General features: G+C 39.0%; 3 protein-coding genes and 1 pseudogene across 8 annotated transcripts; 1 reads left to right on the top strand and 3 right to left on the bottom strand.

The window, feature by feature from the left end:
• Positions 1 to 43: 43 nt before the first annotated feature.
• Positions 44 to 2,022, bottom strand: LOC149017699 (Tetratricopeptide repeat (TPR)-like superfamily protein). The gene has a single exon (XM_089152025.1). The coding sequence runs from the start codon at positions 1,824 to 1,826 to the stop codon at positions 69 to 71; it is 1,758 nt and encodes a 585-aa protein (XP_089008151.1). The 5' UTR covers positions 1,827 to 2,022; the 3' UTR covers positions 44 to 68.
• Positions 2,023 to 2,868: 846 nt separating this feature from the next.
• Positions 2,869 to 4,449, bottom strand: LOC149017698 (syntaxin-112 pseudogene; annotated as a pseudogene). The gene is made up of 2 exons (XR_016173165.1): positions 4,307 to 4,449; positions 2,869 to 4,057 (listed from the first exon to the last, which is right to left on the bottom strand). The product of XR_016173165.1 is annotated as a syntaxin-112 pseudogene (transcript).
• Positions 4,450 to 6,237: 1,788 nt separating this feature from the next.
• On the top strand, positions 6,238 to 7,297 carry LOC149017697 (uncharacterized). Its single transcript, XM_089152024.1, has 4 exons — positions 6,238 to 6,305; positions 6,386 to 6,510; positions 6,597 to 6,727; positions 6,829 to 7,297. The coding sequence occupies exons 1-4, from the start codon at positions 6,254 to 6,256 to the stop codon at positions 6,953 to 6,955; spliced, it is 435 nt and encodes a 144-aa protein (XP_089008150.1). The 5' UTR covers positions 6,238 to 6,253; the 3' UTR covers positions 6,956 to 7,297.
• Positions 7,297 to 14,685, bottom strand: LOC149017696 (alpha/beta-Hydrolases superfamily protein). 5 transcript variants are annotated; one of them, XR_016172839.1, is made up of 6 exons: positions 13,830 to 14,685; positions 13,444 to 13,546; positions 12,661 to 12,869; positions 11,704 to 12,106; positions 8,556 to 8,594; positions 7,297 to 8,443 (listed from the first exon to the last, which is right to left on the bottom strand). XR_016172839.1 is itself a non-coding variant. In XM_089152022.1 (4 exons), the coding sequence occupies exons 1-4, from the start codon at positions 14,522 to 14,524 to the stop codon at positions 11,842 to 11,844; spliced, it is 1,272 nt and encodes a 423-aa protein (XP_089008148.1). In that variant the 5' UTR covers positions 14,525 to 14,685; the 3' UTR covers positions 9,506 to 11,841. The 5 variants fall into 5 exon arrangements, 1 of the variants encoding a protein (XP_089008148.1); XR_016172840.1 differs by having other exon boundaries at positions 7,297 to 8,417; XR_016172838.1 differs by having other exon boundaries at positions 7,297 to 8,594.
• Between the last annotated feature and the right edge of the window lie 77 nt (positions 14,686 to 14,762).

The following is a 14,762-nucleotide window of genomic DNA, read 5'->3' as shown; positions in this document are numbered from 1 at the left end:
GATTTTGTTTTATGTAATCATAATATCAGGTAATTAATTAATAAGGTATCAATCTTTCCTTGTCTATTTCACCAGTAATCCTTACAAGAACAGTTTCCATCTCTGAAAATGTGGAAGCGAGTCCTATCTCGCATGACAATCTCTCGAGAATAAATTTTAGAGATGAGTTTTGCCACTGTATGACAATCTTCACACACCCTGAGGTTCTTAGTTACCCGAATCACTGTTCCTGGTTCGGTACTAATGAAACCAAATGCAATGGCTAACTTCTCACTGTGCTGATGGATTGCTGTTTCTTTCTCCTCCTCCCCCAGATCAAGCAGTGAATCTCTAGTTGCAGTGATATATCCTTCTTGTTTGAGTCTCTCTGCAATTCTGCTCCACATGAGATAAATATCTTTTGCTTGTGGGTGAGACCGATCCCCTGCTAAAAATTCATGGACAACACCATTCAAGCTGACTGAACTGCAGCCTGGGAGTTTTATGACTCCCCTGTCTTTCATCAGCCTTCTCACTTTTACAGCTTGATCCCATTCACCTGTCGTAGCAAAAATATTTGCCAAGTGAATGTATCGGCCACCATGTCTAGGATCCACGTCAAGTAGGATCTTGCCGATTTGCTTGGCCAACTCAAAGTTTTCATGGATATGGCAGGCTTTGAGTAGTGCCCCCCAAATGGCAGCATTTGGTTTCATGGGCATTGTCATTACCAACTCTTCGGCTTCCTTCAGCATCCCAGCTCTGCCAAGAAGATCGACAATGCACCCATAATGCTCTATTGATGGGGCCTCATTATAAACTGTCTCCATGCTGTTGAAAATTAATATCCCCTCATCCACGAAGCCTGCATAACTACAAGCAGTCAAAGCTCCAGTAAAAGTGATTGCATTGGGCTTCATTCCTGCCCTCTTCATCTTCTCAAAAAGGTCGATGGCATCTCTTCCCCGGCCATGAATTGCCAATCCAGATATTATGGCCGTCCATGTAGGGACTCCTCTGTTTTCAATGTTTCTAAAAACACTCAGTGCTTCCTCCACATCACCACACTTGGCATACATGTCTATGAGAGTACAACCTAGGACTGTGTCAATCTGCATTCGTTTTTTGTTAATGTAAGCATGAATCCATCTGCCCTGATCCAAAGCCCCAGTGTGTGCACAAGCAGATAGCATGCTAGCCAGCACAACATTATCTGGTTCCACACCTGCATTCTGCATTTGTTGGAAGAGATGCAAGGCTTCCTTGAACAGACCAGCATCAATGCATGCGGAGATGATGCACGTCCAGGAGATGACATTCTTTACAGGCATTTGTTCAAACAGCTCACGGGCCATCTCCATATCACCACTCTTGGCGTACCCATCAACCATGGAGTTCCAAGAGACGATGTCTTGTTGAGTCAAACTATTGAATAGGCGATGGGCGGAATCAAGACAGCCGTTCTTGGCATAAACGTGAATCAGAGCATTGACGGCATAAGCCTGAAAGCCGAAGCCTGTCTTGAGGATCTGCGCATGGATTTGTTGGGTTTCTTCCAAAGCTGAGAGAGCAGTGCAAGCTTTGAGCAAGAAGGGGAAGGTGTAGTCATTGGGCGGCACAGAAGAGTGAAGCATATGGTGGTAGAGAAGGAGGGCTTCTTCAGGGTCACTGCTGTTGGAGTAACCTCTGACCATGGCATTCCACATGAAGGTATTGGGTCTCTGGATTCCTTGAAACACCAAGTTGGGCATAGTTGAGGTCCTTAGAAGGCGAAGTGGCACATAATGATAAGAGTCTACTGATAGGAATGGTGTCCAGAACGAGCCCTGTCTTGAACATATGGGCATGGATTTGCTTCAGCTCCTTCATGTCTGAACATGTTTCTAAGAGCAGCAGAGTTTGAGATTTCGAATCCACAGGGAACTTGTTTGCAGGAGCCAGGAGGAGACGTTCCATAACGTGTGGGCACTAAGACTTCCGAAGATATAACTGTGCAAGAGAGCCATAGCTACATAATCCGCAATTCCACAGAAAGCAAAGGAAACAGAGAATAGCCATGTCATGTCGTTCCCACTACAGATTTTTTTGGAGATAAATTCACAAAATGACAAATGCTCAAAGGATCTAAAGTCAAACCCACCAAGGATTTTCTACCAAAAAAAAAACCCCAATAAGGGAGTTCTTGGCTGTTGAGCACGAGGGGACCCACATGGTTAGGGTGGTGGATTTTTTTTTTATAATATTTTTTGTAATTTTTTACTTGTGGGCCTCGCATAATTTGTGATTGTAAGGCGGTCGGAGAAGCACCCGATATATGATCCACACTCCCAACAAGGATGTCAGTGAAGCGTTTACCGTGGATGTGAACGAGCCACCGTGGATGTGAACGAGCCACAGACTGGGCCCAGCTGGGTTGAGTCTAAATCTGGCCCAACAGACCTGCTGAGCCCACCAAATCTAGAGATTTGAAATCTCTTGAATTCATGTAATCAAACAGGCCCAAAACAAGCTAGAGTTTCTTACTCTCCCTTCCTTGTTTGCCTTGGATTTTAATTAGTCCTAGTCTTTCAAATAAGAGGGAAGCAAAACCTGCAAAACCTAAAAGGAAAAGAACAGTTATTTTAATTAATTAATTACATAATCAAATAATTATCTCAAGCATTAATTTAGAGAAATAAATAATTATCTATGAAATCCCACAAAATTCTCTTTATATTTTAAAATTACATATTAATCCCCTCCACTTTAGGAATTGCTTCAATAGTTGCTGCTTGGCAGCAAATAGGTTAGTCATAGGACTTCAAACTCTCTCTCAAATGAATCTTCACAAAACAAAAGAAGGAAAGATTTCATACACAATCAGATGGATCTATGGTACTTTTACCAACATTTTTTAAACACAAATTTGGGCTGCAAAAACCACATGAAAGTCCTATTTACATGTCTAAATCTGCTCATAATTCCATTAGGCCATTAGAGCAAATCTCCATTAGTTGATGGAAAAAACTATAGAAACATAGTTGGCATTTAAAGCCAAAAAGAAAAATCACGGCACACCGCAACTATTGGATGTATCTACAGAAAAAAAATCTCTCACTGCAAGTCAAAAAAATGGCCTTAAAATGAAAAGACCAGCAAACATGTAAAAACTCTGTTTCCTCAAGAACAGAGAGATATAATGAGGCACACCAAAACTGTAACTAGCAGAAAAGCCCAAATCAAGTATAACCATCTTTTCTTTCTCTTCATCTTGTCAGCATCAATGAGTTTCTTCGTGCCAGTATTGACGAAATCACCTGCACTGACTACATTTTGTTCTATGTCGTTCATCTGCTCACCCTGTTTCTCAACCATAACAGCCATATCGAGGAAGATATGATGAAGCTCTGTCAAGCTTTTCTGAAGCTGCTTCAAAGCCTCCTGCCTCTCTTGATTCTCCAGATTCAGTTCTGTCTTTCCTTCCACAACCTGGACTTGATGACTCCCTGACATCATCTTCTCGATCACCTCCTCGGTGGGAACCTCACCGGTGGCATTGAAGTACTCCTCCTTTAGGCCTTCCCTGCGATCTGAAGCTATCTGTTCTCTCAACCATTGAAAATCGTTCATCATCTCTTTCAGTTTCGTTCTCAAACCGTTAGTGACTGAGATCCTTGTTCGATCAATCGGGCTTCCCTCTCCATATGCGGCTGATATGCTGCGATTAGCTTTGTTGGACTGATCGAGAGATTCTAGTCGAGCTTTAATGATTTTAGCCTTGCGAAGAACAGTCAACATATCTGAATCCATCCTGTCTTTGAGCCCTCGAAGTACTTTAGCGCTGTGAGTCGATTTTGCCTCTTCGTTTAAGCCTTGAAGGTCAAGGAGGAGATTAGTAATCTCTTCCATCTCAACCTTGATTGCACCAACCTCTTCAAAAAATGGGGCCAGATTCTGTTCGTCTGTAGGGGCAAGCTGCCCCATCTCAATGTCAGGCCCGGCTTCAAGATCCTTCAGTGCTTGTTTCTTCAGTTCCACGTAACTGAGGAAGGATTTTGTCATAAGGTCATTCATCTTAGCAACTATTCAGAGAGAAAACCTGCAAAAGAAATTGGGTAAGGTGTTAAAATGGTAACGACAAAGAAACTTTGAAGATCTATGAGATCCGGAAGAATCAAGAAACACGAGAAATAAGAAACAATTCCTTTGAGGGTTCTGAAAAAAACGATCAGTGAAGACTCAATAGACGAAACGAGAGTACATTTTCAAGAAAATAGAACAAGGAAACAGCAAAGAAACAAAAAAAAATAAAGTTAGAATGGAATTGAAAGGAGGAAGGGTGAGAGACCTTGATGAAATTGATGCAGTAGAAGACGACCCTTTTCGCTGAGAATGCTTGCGATTGACGATTGACGATTGAAGGAAGAAAGAAGAAATAACTAAGAAGGCCTGCACTTCCTGGGCACCCTTGTGACTTGCTTTCTTTCTTACTCTCTTCCGTTTCAAATTCGAAATTTAAAGAAAGAGCCGTTGCCAATTTAATCGTTTGGTCAACGTAAGACCAGTAGAGACGCTCCTCCGTTCCTGGGCCCATTTTTCTCTGCTAGTGCAGATAGTGAGTTGTGGCGGTTAGTAGAAGATTCCGGTTTGGGTCGGACTTTGAACTCGGGGTTTCCCTCCACCTGATTCTGTATAAAATACCAACCTGTGTGAAGAAAGAATCTCTTCATCCACCCTCATTGAGCTCTCTTATACTTTTGTCAGTTTTCTCAGTTTTCTTTGTGCCAACGGAAGATAAAATCTATGGGAAAAATAATTTTACTAAGTTCTATTACTTACTCTAAGTTGAATTTTATGAAAATTTTCACTCCCTTTTTTTTGTTAAATTTTCCTTCCAATCTTTTTTTCATGTGTAAAATATTAATACTTGGTCACCCAATATATTGAAAAATTCCCCACTTGTTCTCCTTTTTTGTACCTTCTCTCATTTTGTATGATTTATCACTTTTTGACCCCCTTAACTGGAGAAATTTTTTTTACCAAAAAAATAAAAAAAAACTGGAGAAATTTTTAATGATAAATATAACAGGTAGAAAAGTTATTGTATTTTATGTGAAAATTCAATACTTAGCCTCCCCTCGACATTAAATCTTCTACCAACACTATTGTCCATTAAGAAGGGTCTACTTATCACAAAGGTAGACTCCAAGGAGTAGGGGGTGTAAACAGATCGGATTCGAATCGGATAGATCAAATTTAATGTCGAGGGTTTAATATATATATATATATCGATATTATATATATAATATATATATATATAAATGACTATATAGATATATATATTTGCTACTTGTCCACATCTTTACCATTTTATGAGGCTAAGTTTGAAATTTAAAATTCAGTAAACTTTGATAGTTATTTTAGTAGAAAATCTATTAAAATTGTCACATATCTCAAGTAAAACTTATAAGAATGAGAAAAATAAATCCAAATAAGTAATTTAATCGAATAATTCCATTAAACGGATCTCGATGCAAATACCAAAGTAATTTTTCATTATTCACACCCCTACCTAAGCCAGAGGATTCCATATCTAATTTTACACAAGACGGTGGAGCAAGCTGGAATCTGAGAAATCCTTAATACGAAACTGGTTTTACAGATGGATGAGATTATATTTAGTGAAGGATAAAGAAGACTCACGCCTTCCTTATCTTTTAGAGAGAATAGATCCAGAGAATGGAGTCGGTTCCGCTGTTGCTCACATATTTTTGTATGTTGTCAATTGTCATCAGCTACAAACGTACATCCTTCTCATTCTCATTTGATGTTGTTAGGCGCCTTTTAAGTTTAAATGCTTTTGGACCCACACTGTCTTTTGTCTTTTGTTGTGTGATCAAATGGTAATGGATAACAAACCAAGCATGTTTGTCGCCACCTTGGATCTATGAAGTCTTCTCACATATCGATGCATCACCTGCTGCTCAATGTGGTCCTGATCAATGCTGATGAGCTCCTCCTATCTTCAAATTTGTATAAGGATGACAACAGAAGACTACGGAGACGTGTATTTATAGATCTTCATTGAACATGGTCATACCACCTCGAACGATTTTTTCAAAGCTTATCATTCATGAGGATAACCCTCAAACCAACTCTAATATGATTATTTCTTATCTTATCCTTCTTAGCTTTATCACCCATCCATCTTAACATTGATATATATATAAGTCTGAGAAAACATCTGAATTTCCAAAACTGTAGAGAGTTTGCTAGTGTTGCTACTGATGTACTGATGGGTTCGCTAATGCCAGGTTGGAACTCACCTGTTCCAGATCCAAAATATGGTAAGCTTCAGCACAAATCCCTTATGCATGCTTTTCTATATTAGCCATCAGTAGTTTTGACAAACATTGCGTTTCATCAGCTAGACATCTGAGGAATAGATCCTTCATCAAAGCAGAAATCGAAAATTTCCAGAGCTTGAAGAAGAAAATGGACGACGAACACCTGAAGAGTGCTCTTTTGGGTCTGCAAGAAACTTGTATTCAGGTCTGGTATACCTATGTGCTCTGCACAACCCACCTTTAGTATTAGTTGATTACTGATTAACCATTGGCTTGTATTGTCTGTGATAGGAAAACGAACAAAAGGAATCAGGAGTGAAGCTACAACGTTCAAAGTCACTCCCCTCAGCCAATATAAGAGAGAAACTTACAAAAAACGACTCTAAAACAGATCTAGAAACGATCACAAGGAAGAATGCCTTGTAAGTTGTAACAATTTCTTTGTTAAATCTGAAAAAGTTTGTAATTTGTTCCAATGCTTCTAACTTGTAATTAATAATCTTCTGGTTGCTGGGAACTGCAGGTGGACTAGGAGCAGCTGGGCATTTCTGAATGAACCTCCTGTGATATTGACAGAAGCTCCTTCCTACAAATATGCATCTCATTACCATAGTATCAACTTTGGCCGTCCCTCTAAACCAGATACTTAAACCACTTGAATGAATGAAATGACTTATGCAGACTGTGTAGATCAGATGCTATGAGATATCACAGATTAGCTGAAGGGAAAGGGTTTGCTGATGGTGCCATGTATCCATGCTAGGTCTGTATATAATGAATGGTTCATCTTGCTGGCTTTGAATTTCATGAGTGGTTTTTTTGGTTTTTTTAAAGTGTTTCTAGTCCAAGAATACCAATAAGAAGCAAATGTGTCCAAGTCATTGAACTATTAAATTGTAGAATTATTTATACTCACACCATCTATTTAATGTTTTTATCTGGACTACAACCAGATTGGGATGGGATTAGTTTTAAGAACCCAAACTTTAACTTTAAATACCCTTATTGTCTAACCCTAATTTTGTCTCTCACCCTCAAAAGGCCAAGGTAGACACTTAACCTTATCCTAATCCCAAAACAGTAATGCACAAAATAATGGCAATCTTCAAGGTCAGAACTTTGAGCACAAACCCTACTGGGGCTCAATGTGAATGAAGACAGATATAACCCACAACTTCTTCACTAAGAAGTGTTGGTTTCAACCACTAGAACAGTTTTGCGTTGGCTGAGTCTTAAATGCTTATTATACTTCACACCTATCCAAATCCCAAACTGAGCAATCATTGTAATTGCAACCACTCATCGCGTTCTATCTATTGTGTCTTAATAAGCTAGTCAAAAACCCTATGTAGGAACTGACTTTATTACATTTCCTAGAGTAGATCCATCAGCAGCAGCAACAGTGTCTGGTCTCCAACCACCCTGAGAATGGCATTAATGTACCCACGTTCCAGGTTTTGGCAGTGATGCTTATCTTTCTCAACAAATAACATGCTTTCACGTTTCAGCATCTATCCAATATCCCAATGGTAAGGCACTGCAATGGCTTTCTGAGAATCTGGCAGTTTCATTTTCAAAGGGGAGAAAAGATTTCTCCTAAGAGTTGCCAAATAATGGTCATAAAAATAACAAAGAAATTATAAACTCAGAATAAGCCTCTCTTAATCCAGTTCTCTTCGTTTTCCAATTCACCTGGTAAGGTCCCCTTGATGCTGGCCGATGAGATTAACAAGATGTGAAACAGTTCCCAAACCACAGTACCACCCTGCAGTCTTTGCCAACGTAAGTCTGAAAGTCCATCACATATTGGGTACGGTGCATTGAACTTCCATTAGATTGCCAGCTTCTCTTCAGGTGTCCTATAGGTTGCTTGTGGATGCCTCAGGTTAAGAAAACAGTCCATGGTAAATACTGTTTTAGTGCAAGCTTTAAGTAGACTGGTTTCTGGGATAGAAAGAATGCAGCAAATTCTGTATGAGCAAGAGAAATAGTTCTACTGTTAATGAGGAAAAAGATATACTTCCTTAATAACAGCTACATCCAGCTTCTCTTCTGGTGTCCTATAGGTTGCTTGTGGATGCCTCATGTCAAAAAAGCAGTCCATAGTAAATACTGTTTTAGTGAAAGCTGTAAGTAGACTATTCAGGGATAGAAAGATGGCATCAAATTCTGTATGAGCAAGAGAAATAGTTCTACTGTTAATGAGGAAAAAGATACACTTCTTTAATAACAGCAACAGCTCTTTGTTACCTAATATCAACTATCCAAAATGCGACCAGCTAACAGATCCTGGAAACAGAAGAAAGTAATCCCAAACATTAAGCAAACCAGAAGATAATCCATGAAATATTTGAATGTTCCTAATATACCATGCTAACATCGAATTATTTTTGGGGTCATACCATGCTAACATAATATTGTTTTTGGGGTCCTATGCAGCCACGCATAAACTCACCTTTGATGTAACAACTATTTATTTGCCTTTAGTGGGCAGTGTCAGAGTACCTAATTTTTCCTTTATGGAAGCACATAAATGCTACAACAAAATGTTTCAGGCTTTTGGGGATTCAAATTAATGATGAACTTCCTAACCAATTGTTCATCAAGGGACTATCCATCACGATTAATATCCTTCATTATGAGGTAGGCATACCACCCCACAACTCAACTAAGAATGCAGCAAATGTAGACATCAGAAAAACTAAGTTCTGTTGACAGTTTCTAGAGAACTGCCCTTTTCTAGTGAAGTAAATAGTATTTAATAAATACACAAATACAAATAGGTGCAAATACTTAAGAGTACTGTCTTCAACAACACCATAGCAGCTAAGTTAAAACCCACTACACAATGCTATTCTGCTGATGTACATACAAAGTAAACCAAAAAGTAGCAACATATCTAGCTTTTAGTAAGTTGTGCTATACAAGAGGTCATCTCTTATATTTCTGCTTCCTTTTTGTTGGCAGAAAATATCCAGCAAGTGAAACAAATATATATATATATATATATATATATATATATATATATATATATATATATATATATATAAACAAAATGTAGTCAGGCCAGAAGCTTGATAAGAAAACAACCTAGAGATAGATTAGATAGATGTGGACATAATTTGTATATTTTAAGATAAATCTTATACATAAGGCATTCTCAGGATTATCTGGCATTTAGAGCTTACAAGGCTAAAAACAGGGGGTGGGGGGAAGACAAGGATGGATTGTTTGTCAGTCTCGTGCAAACTAATTAACTAAAAACTAGGTGTTAGCATATGATCACTATGTTCAAGACATTCTTATAAATAGTTACAATGGTTTGGGCACCACAGCAATTAAAGCCATGGCATTTAATTGTGGCCACTATTAGAAATTTGGAATCAAGCTTAATTCGATATAGGTGGTGATTAATTGAGAATCTGGCATACATCAGCCTGTCAAACAGAGTTGGCAGAAGAAAAAAAGAGAAGGATTTCAGAATCAACCGACAAAGATGCATTCTTAGTTAGCAGCTATGACCTCAAGTAGCTATAAAACAATCGTTTATGTAACGAAATGCACAAATAAGGAAAAAGTATTACCATCCTTATTGCTCAGACACTTGCTGTAGGAAAGAAATAACTCAGTGAGCACTAAATGCAAAATTTTGGCAGCAGCAAGAGACAGGAACGGAAATCAAAATTGTCACAAGAGAGAGAATAAGAAGGTGATGATATAAGGCCTGTAACTGGCATAGACATTCTACTTAGAAGAGTCTGTGCAACACATAAGAGATTGATGCACACAATCCAGATTGAAACACTATAGGACAAGATGGACAACTCTTGCCTCATATTCTTGTTGGGCCTCATAGAAAATTGGGATAAAACATTCAGCATAGACATCACCAAGCCATTTTATGGTGACAATCAATGCTGCTTAAGGTGAGAGCTTCAGCAACTTCCACTTCGCATGGGAATTTATTAGACCACCACCCTAAAGGAGGATCATAATAACCTATCCTGCTTTGTCAACAACAGCAACGTATTCTATATCATGGAAGGCCAACCACGCCACTGTTTAATCTGAGAACAACATTTAAGAAGTGGCTGATATGTGGAAATTGGATATTTCCTAGCTATCTGATCATCTTGGTTACAAATCAGCTGCAATTTAAGTGAACATACGGTTCACATTTTCCAGAATATTTCCGAACCCAACAAATGTCAGCAATGGAACCATCCATAAAATTCCTAATGCAAGACAATTCTCAACCGAGTCATTGGTTTACTATCTGATTTTGCAATTCAAGCTTTTCAATTCCTGCTGGAGCTATTAGGAGGCCATGGGATACCTCTAGCCACAGCGCACTGCAGGAGGGGTATGGATGTACTTTTACAAATCTTAATGGATAGCCAATTCCAGCAGTTGCAGCTGGACGCAGGATTTATCCAACAGTAGTAAAGGGGCAAGTAATGGAAGAAATATAAGGCCAACGAGGATCTTTTTTTGGCTAGATTTTCCTCCATTTACTACTAAAGCCATATTGGTTGCTTCCTCAGGTGAAAGAAAAGGAGAAGAAGAACACAGACTTCCCTTCACCCAAAAAATAAAAAATAAAAAGCATAATTCACCATTGTTGTTCGGTTATCCATGAATTTTAGTTAATTATTTCCCAACCTATTAGAGGTAGAGGAGAAACCAAGTATGACCAGAATTCCCTTGATGTTCTTTTTCCTGTGTTTTCCCACATAGCAGTGAACAGTGAACGGCAACCAGTGATTACTTTATCTAAAGCAGTTTCTCCTGAGTGTTTTTCCCATTTACACAACCAAAGAAAACCTAAATGACCATCATGTTTACCATGGCATTGCAGTTAATCCAGAAAGCTAGACTAGATTGATCTGACCACCTGTTTGCTAATTCAAATCAAGCTCATTTTATAAGCCACTTATTGAGATCATTGTCAAACACAAGGCTATAGAGGAGGGAGGGGAGTCTCTGCCATTTCTCAACATCCGCTAAGAATGTCACCATTTATAGTGAAAAATCTATCAACAATGACATGGTTACAATGGTTGAGCCCTACTGGCATAAACCTTATTTAAAGAACTGGAACCTGATACATACAAGGAGATGAGGGGACGACTCATTTTATTCACAGATAATAGAGAAACTGCATTTAGAACTTTAAAAACATACATTTGTAGCCAGGAACAGCATTTCCCCTTGCACAAATAATAGAAAATTTTCATTGAAAATATTTAACACATATGTTTGTAGCCTGTAACAACATCTGGCCTTGTAATTTGGATTACTATCTGAGAGATAGCACTAAACGCATTAACACACACATGAAAAATCAACAGAAAATATTGAATTAAGAGGCATTAGCTGCAGAGCGATCAGACTTCACCTTTTCCTCATGTACAAAAGTTAGACATTTTTTCCCAACAGAAAGTGCCCTCTCAAGATTCCATTGATGCTGTTTTAGCAAATTCAACAAACCGCCAGCAGTCCGCAGAACTGCTTCACACAGCTCCAACATGAGATTTCACATCTGGCACACCACAGAGACGCACTCTTTCAAGAAATTATGAAGCACTTCTGAATATATATGAGGGAACTTCCGGTAATGGTCCACATGGGGAGACGAACCAAAATTATAGGACCAAACATTTCTTCCCAGCATCTTCTGACTCTGGATAAATGCCTCAACTTGCTGAAAGGGAATGACCTTATCAGCTGTGCTGTACAGGTACAGCTGAGGACAGGGAGGCTGGTTAGTCGAGAGGGTGGAGATGACCTCAGCAAGCCTCCTTTGGAAACAATAAAGAAAAAACAGAAGACAACATATGTCAAATTTGGGAACGAGTGTTGATCATATCATGAAACAACTGATTATTCAAATAAACACAGTAAGGTGACCTGGCATAAGAAAACCAGGCTACTTAAATTACCAGCATGGTTGAAATAGGAGAGAAATTTCAAAACAGAAATAAGAAGTACCAACATTTGCTTTCTTACTTCTACCATGTTGCATACTGCTTAAGGGGCAAATTTCCACTAACCCAAGAGTCTGAGTTATCACAATCCTTATTCATCAACTGAGATTAAATGAGCCAGAACCAGTAAGAGTCCCACTTCTGCGAGCTAATAGTAGGGGAGCACTGGACTCGATCCTAACCTTTGGCAGTTTTCGCATGTAGTGGTCTCACACTTAAACCTGTGTCTTCACACTCATGGACTAAGCTATTAACATGGCATCAAGCAATGACCTTCACTCATATCTAGAATAAGATACATCCAGTCTCCACCACAATAAAGGTTACAAGGCACATAACATTTACAAAAAATTGAACGGCTCACTTACCGATTTACATTGGGCAACTTCAGAAGAACAGAGAAAAACTTTTCCAAGACTGAAAGGAGGGCCATCTCATGAAATGGGGTCTTCGTTTCTTGCATCTTGGCTAGACCATTATCATTTTCTGATTCTTGTCCTTCTATAACACTAACTGAAGGATTTGTTGTAGCACTGCGCTTCTTCAGTATTGCAGTGGAAAATCCTGCTGCCCATACCTATTACGGATTGAAGAGTATACATCAGAAAATAACTGTGCTTATCACATGGCTAACAAATAGGAAAGCCAATAAAATGACACAAATATGTAGCAGCAAAATTTTAAACAAACCTAGTGACAGTAGCATCATACTAGACTGATCATAAATTCATGACATCCAAAGTGTGTCCACTAAGCTGTACTTCAAGAAGAACTCCTCTATATCTCTCAAATATGTGCAAAAATATAATCACTTAAAAGAAAAAGTTGATGAACTTATGCAACTAATCTACCTGAACCCCAAACAGTCAAAACAACTACTTCTAAAGCTAAGTAAAAACTCTTGATAAGAAAGATGACCAACCCACCTCTTGGGAATCAAAAACAAAAGTAACGGCAAGATAAAGCAAAAAAAAATGACACCCCAGATTTCTTGAGACAGAAAGGTTGTATCACTTCTAATTTTCTGATCCTTTAGGTATAATAAGATTCCGGCTTCTTATAAAGGAAGAGAGAAATTGTCAACCCATGTAGTCGTGAATCATAATACAAAGAGATTCAAGAGTTAGAACACAGAAGATGGGATCCAAAACCTTAGGGTTTATTTCTGGGTCCCCACCAGAATCAACCACGCATCCTTTAATCTTCTCAATTAGGTTACCCTTACACTGCAACTGGTTGAGTATTGCACCATACCTAGAACAGAAAACACGGGGGGAAAAAGAATCAACTACACAACAAAATATTATACACAAAAGTAACTATCAAGTGGCAGCTCCATATTACATGTCGAATGGCAAGATATTTCCTAATCAATTCCATGGAACTCAATCAGCATGGTGTGTAATAAGGCGACTCTAGCAAGAGGTTTTCTCATTCTGGTGCTTTAGGAAATTCATTCATGTTCGTTTTAAACCTAGCGAATGTATCGCAGGAAACGTGAGACAAGATGCAAAAACAGAGTATTTAGTAAACGTACGCCAGCCAACCGGTATTGCTGAAAGTGTGGAAAAGCAAACACCGCTCGCGTCCATCTTCTTCACGCTCTGACAACCAATGAATGATCTCCTGCGCCAACGCCGAGACCCGCTGTTCAACTTTCTTCCCCAAATCAAATCCTAGCGCCTCTCGCACCGGAACGACAAATGTCAACGCATGAATGCCTCTGGAATTATACAGCTCCACGTATCTCTTCAAATGCTTCTGCTCAGCTCCAAGCCAACCTAATAAAACCACAGTGAAAACAGGGCCTCGGTCCCGGACAAAGCCAAAATCGGTATTGACTTCTTCAGGAGCTCGATTGCGAACAAAAGCATTTTCTTTTGGATCAGATACGATTCGTTCAGAACATTCATCAGAAACACGAGCATCGGATACTAAAGATGAAGCTAAAGAAAGAAAAAGCCCTAGTGAATTCAAATTAGGGGAAGGGAATGAAGACGTAAAAGCAGTTGATGAAGAAGATCGAACACGCAACGATACAGATCGATTCCTGATATTGTCGATGTAGTTTGGAAGAAAGATGATTGCAGGTGAATGCCCATTAGTAGCATTTAGTGCAAGCTTTGAAAGGAAGGAAGAAGTGCTTGGCGGGAATCTCTGCCTGAAGAAACCAGAATGAGGAAGCCCGCGGTTGAGGGTTGCTGGATTAAGGATCCTCAATGATGCCTCCATGAGTGATGAGTGGAGTTCGAGCAAAAGCAAGAAAGAAAGAAAAAATCTGAGAAGAACACGATCGAGATGCTGTGAAATTTCTAAATGCTTCAGAGCCACTGCAACATTTATGAATTACACGTGAAAAATGTTTAGTCTATAAATTAGTTGTGGTGAGGATGCTTAAGATGCTTTTACCAAAACAAATGACGATTAAGAACGGGAAACTAGATTTGTTTTGTGGTCCAATGCAAAAGTG

The sequence above is a fragment of the Hakea prostrata genome, chromosome 4 (assembly GCF_041222555.1).
Source record: "Hakea prostrata isolate BN-2017 chromosome 4, UWA_Hpros_2, whole genome shotgun sequence".
In the NCBI taxonomy this organism is placed as follows: Eukaryota; Viridiplantae; Streptophyta; class Magnoliopsida; order Proteales; family Proteaceae; genus Hakea; species Hakea prostrata.
The sequence above is the reverse complement of the archived record's forward strand: the minus strand, read 5'-3'. Positions and strand labels throughout refer to the sequence as shown.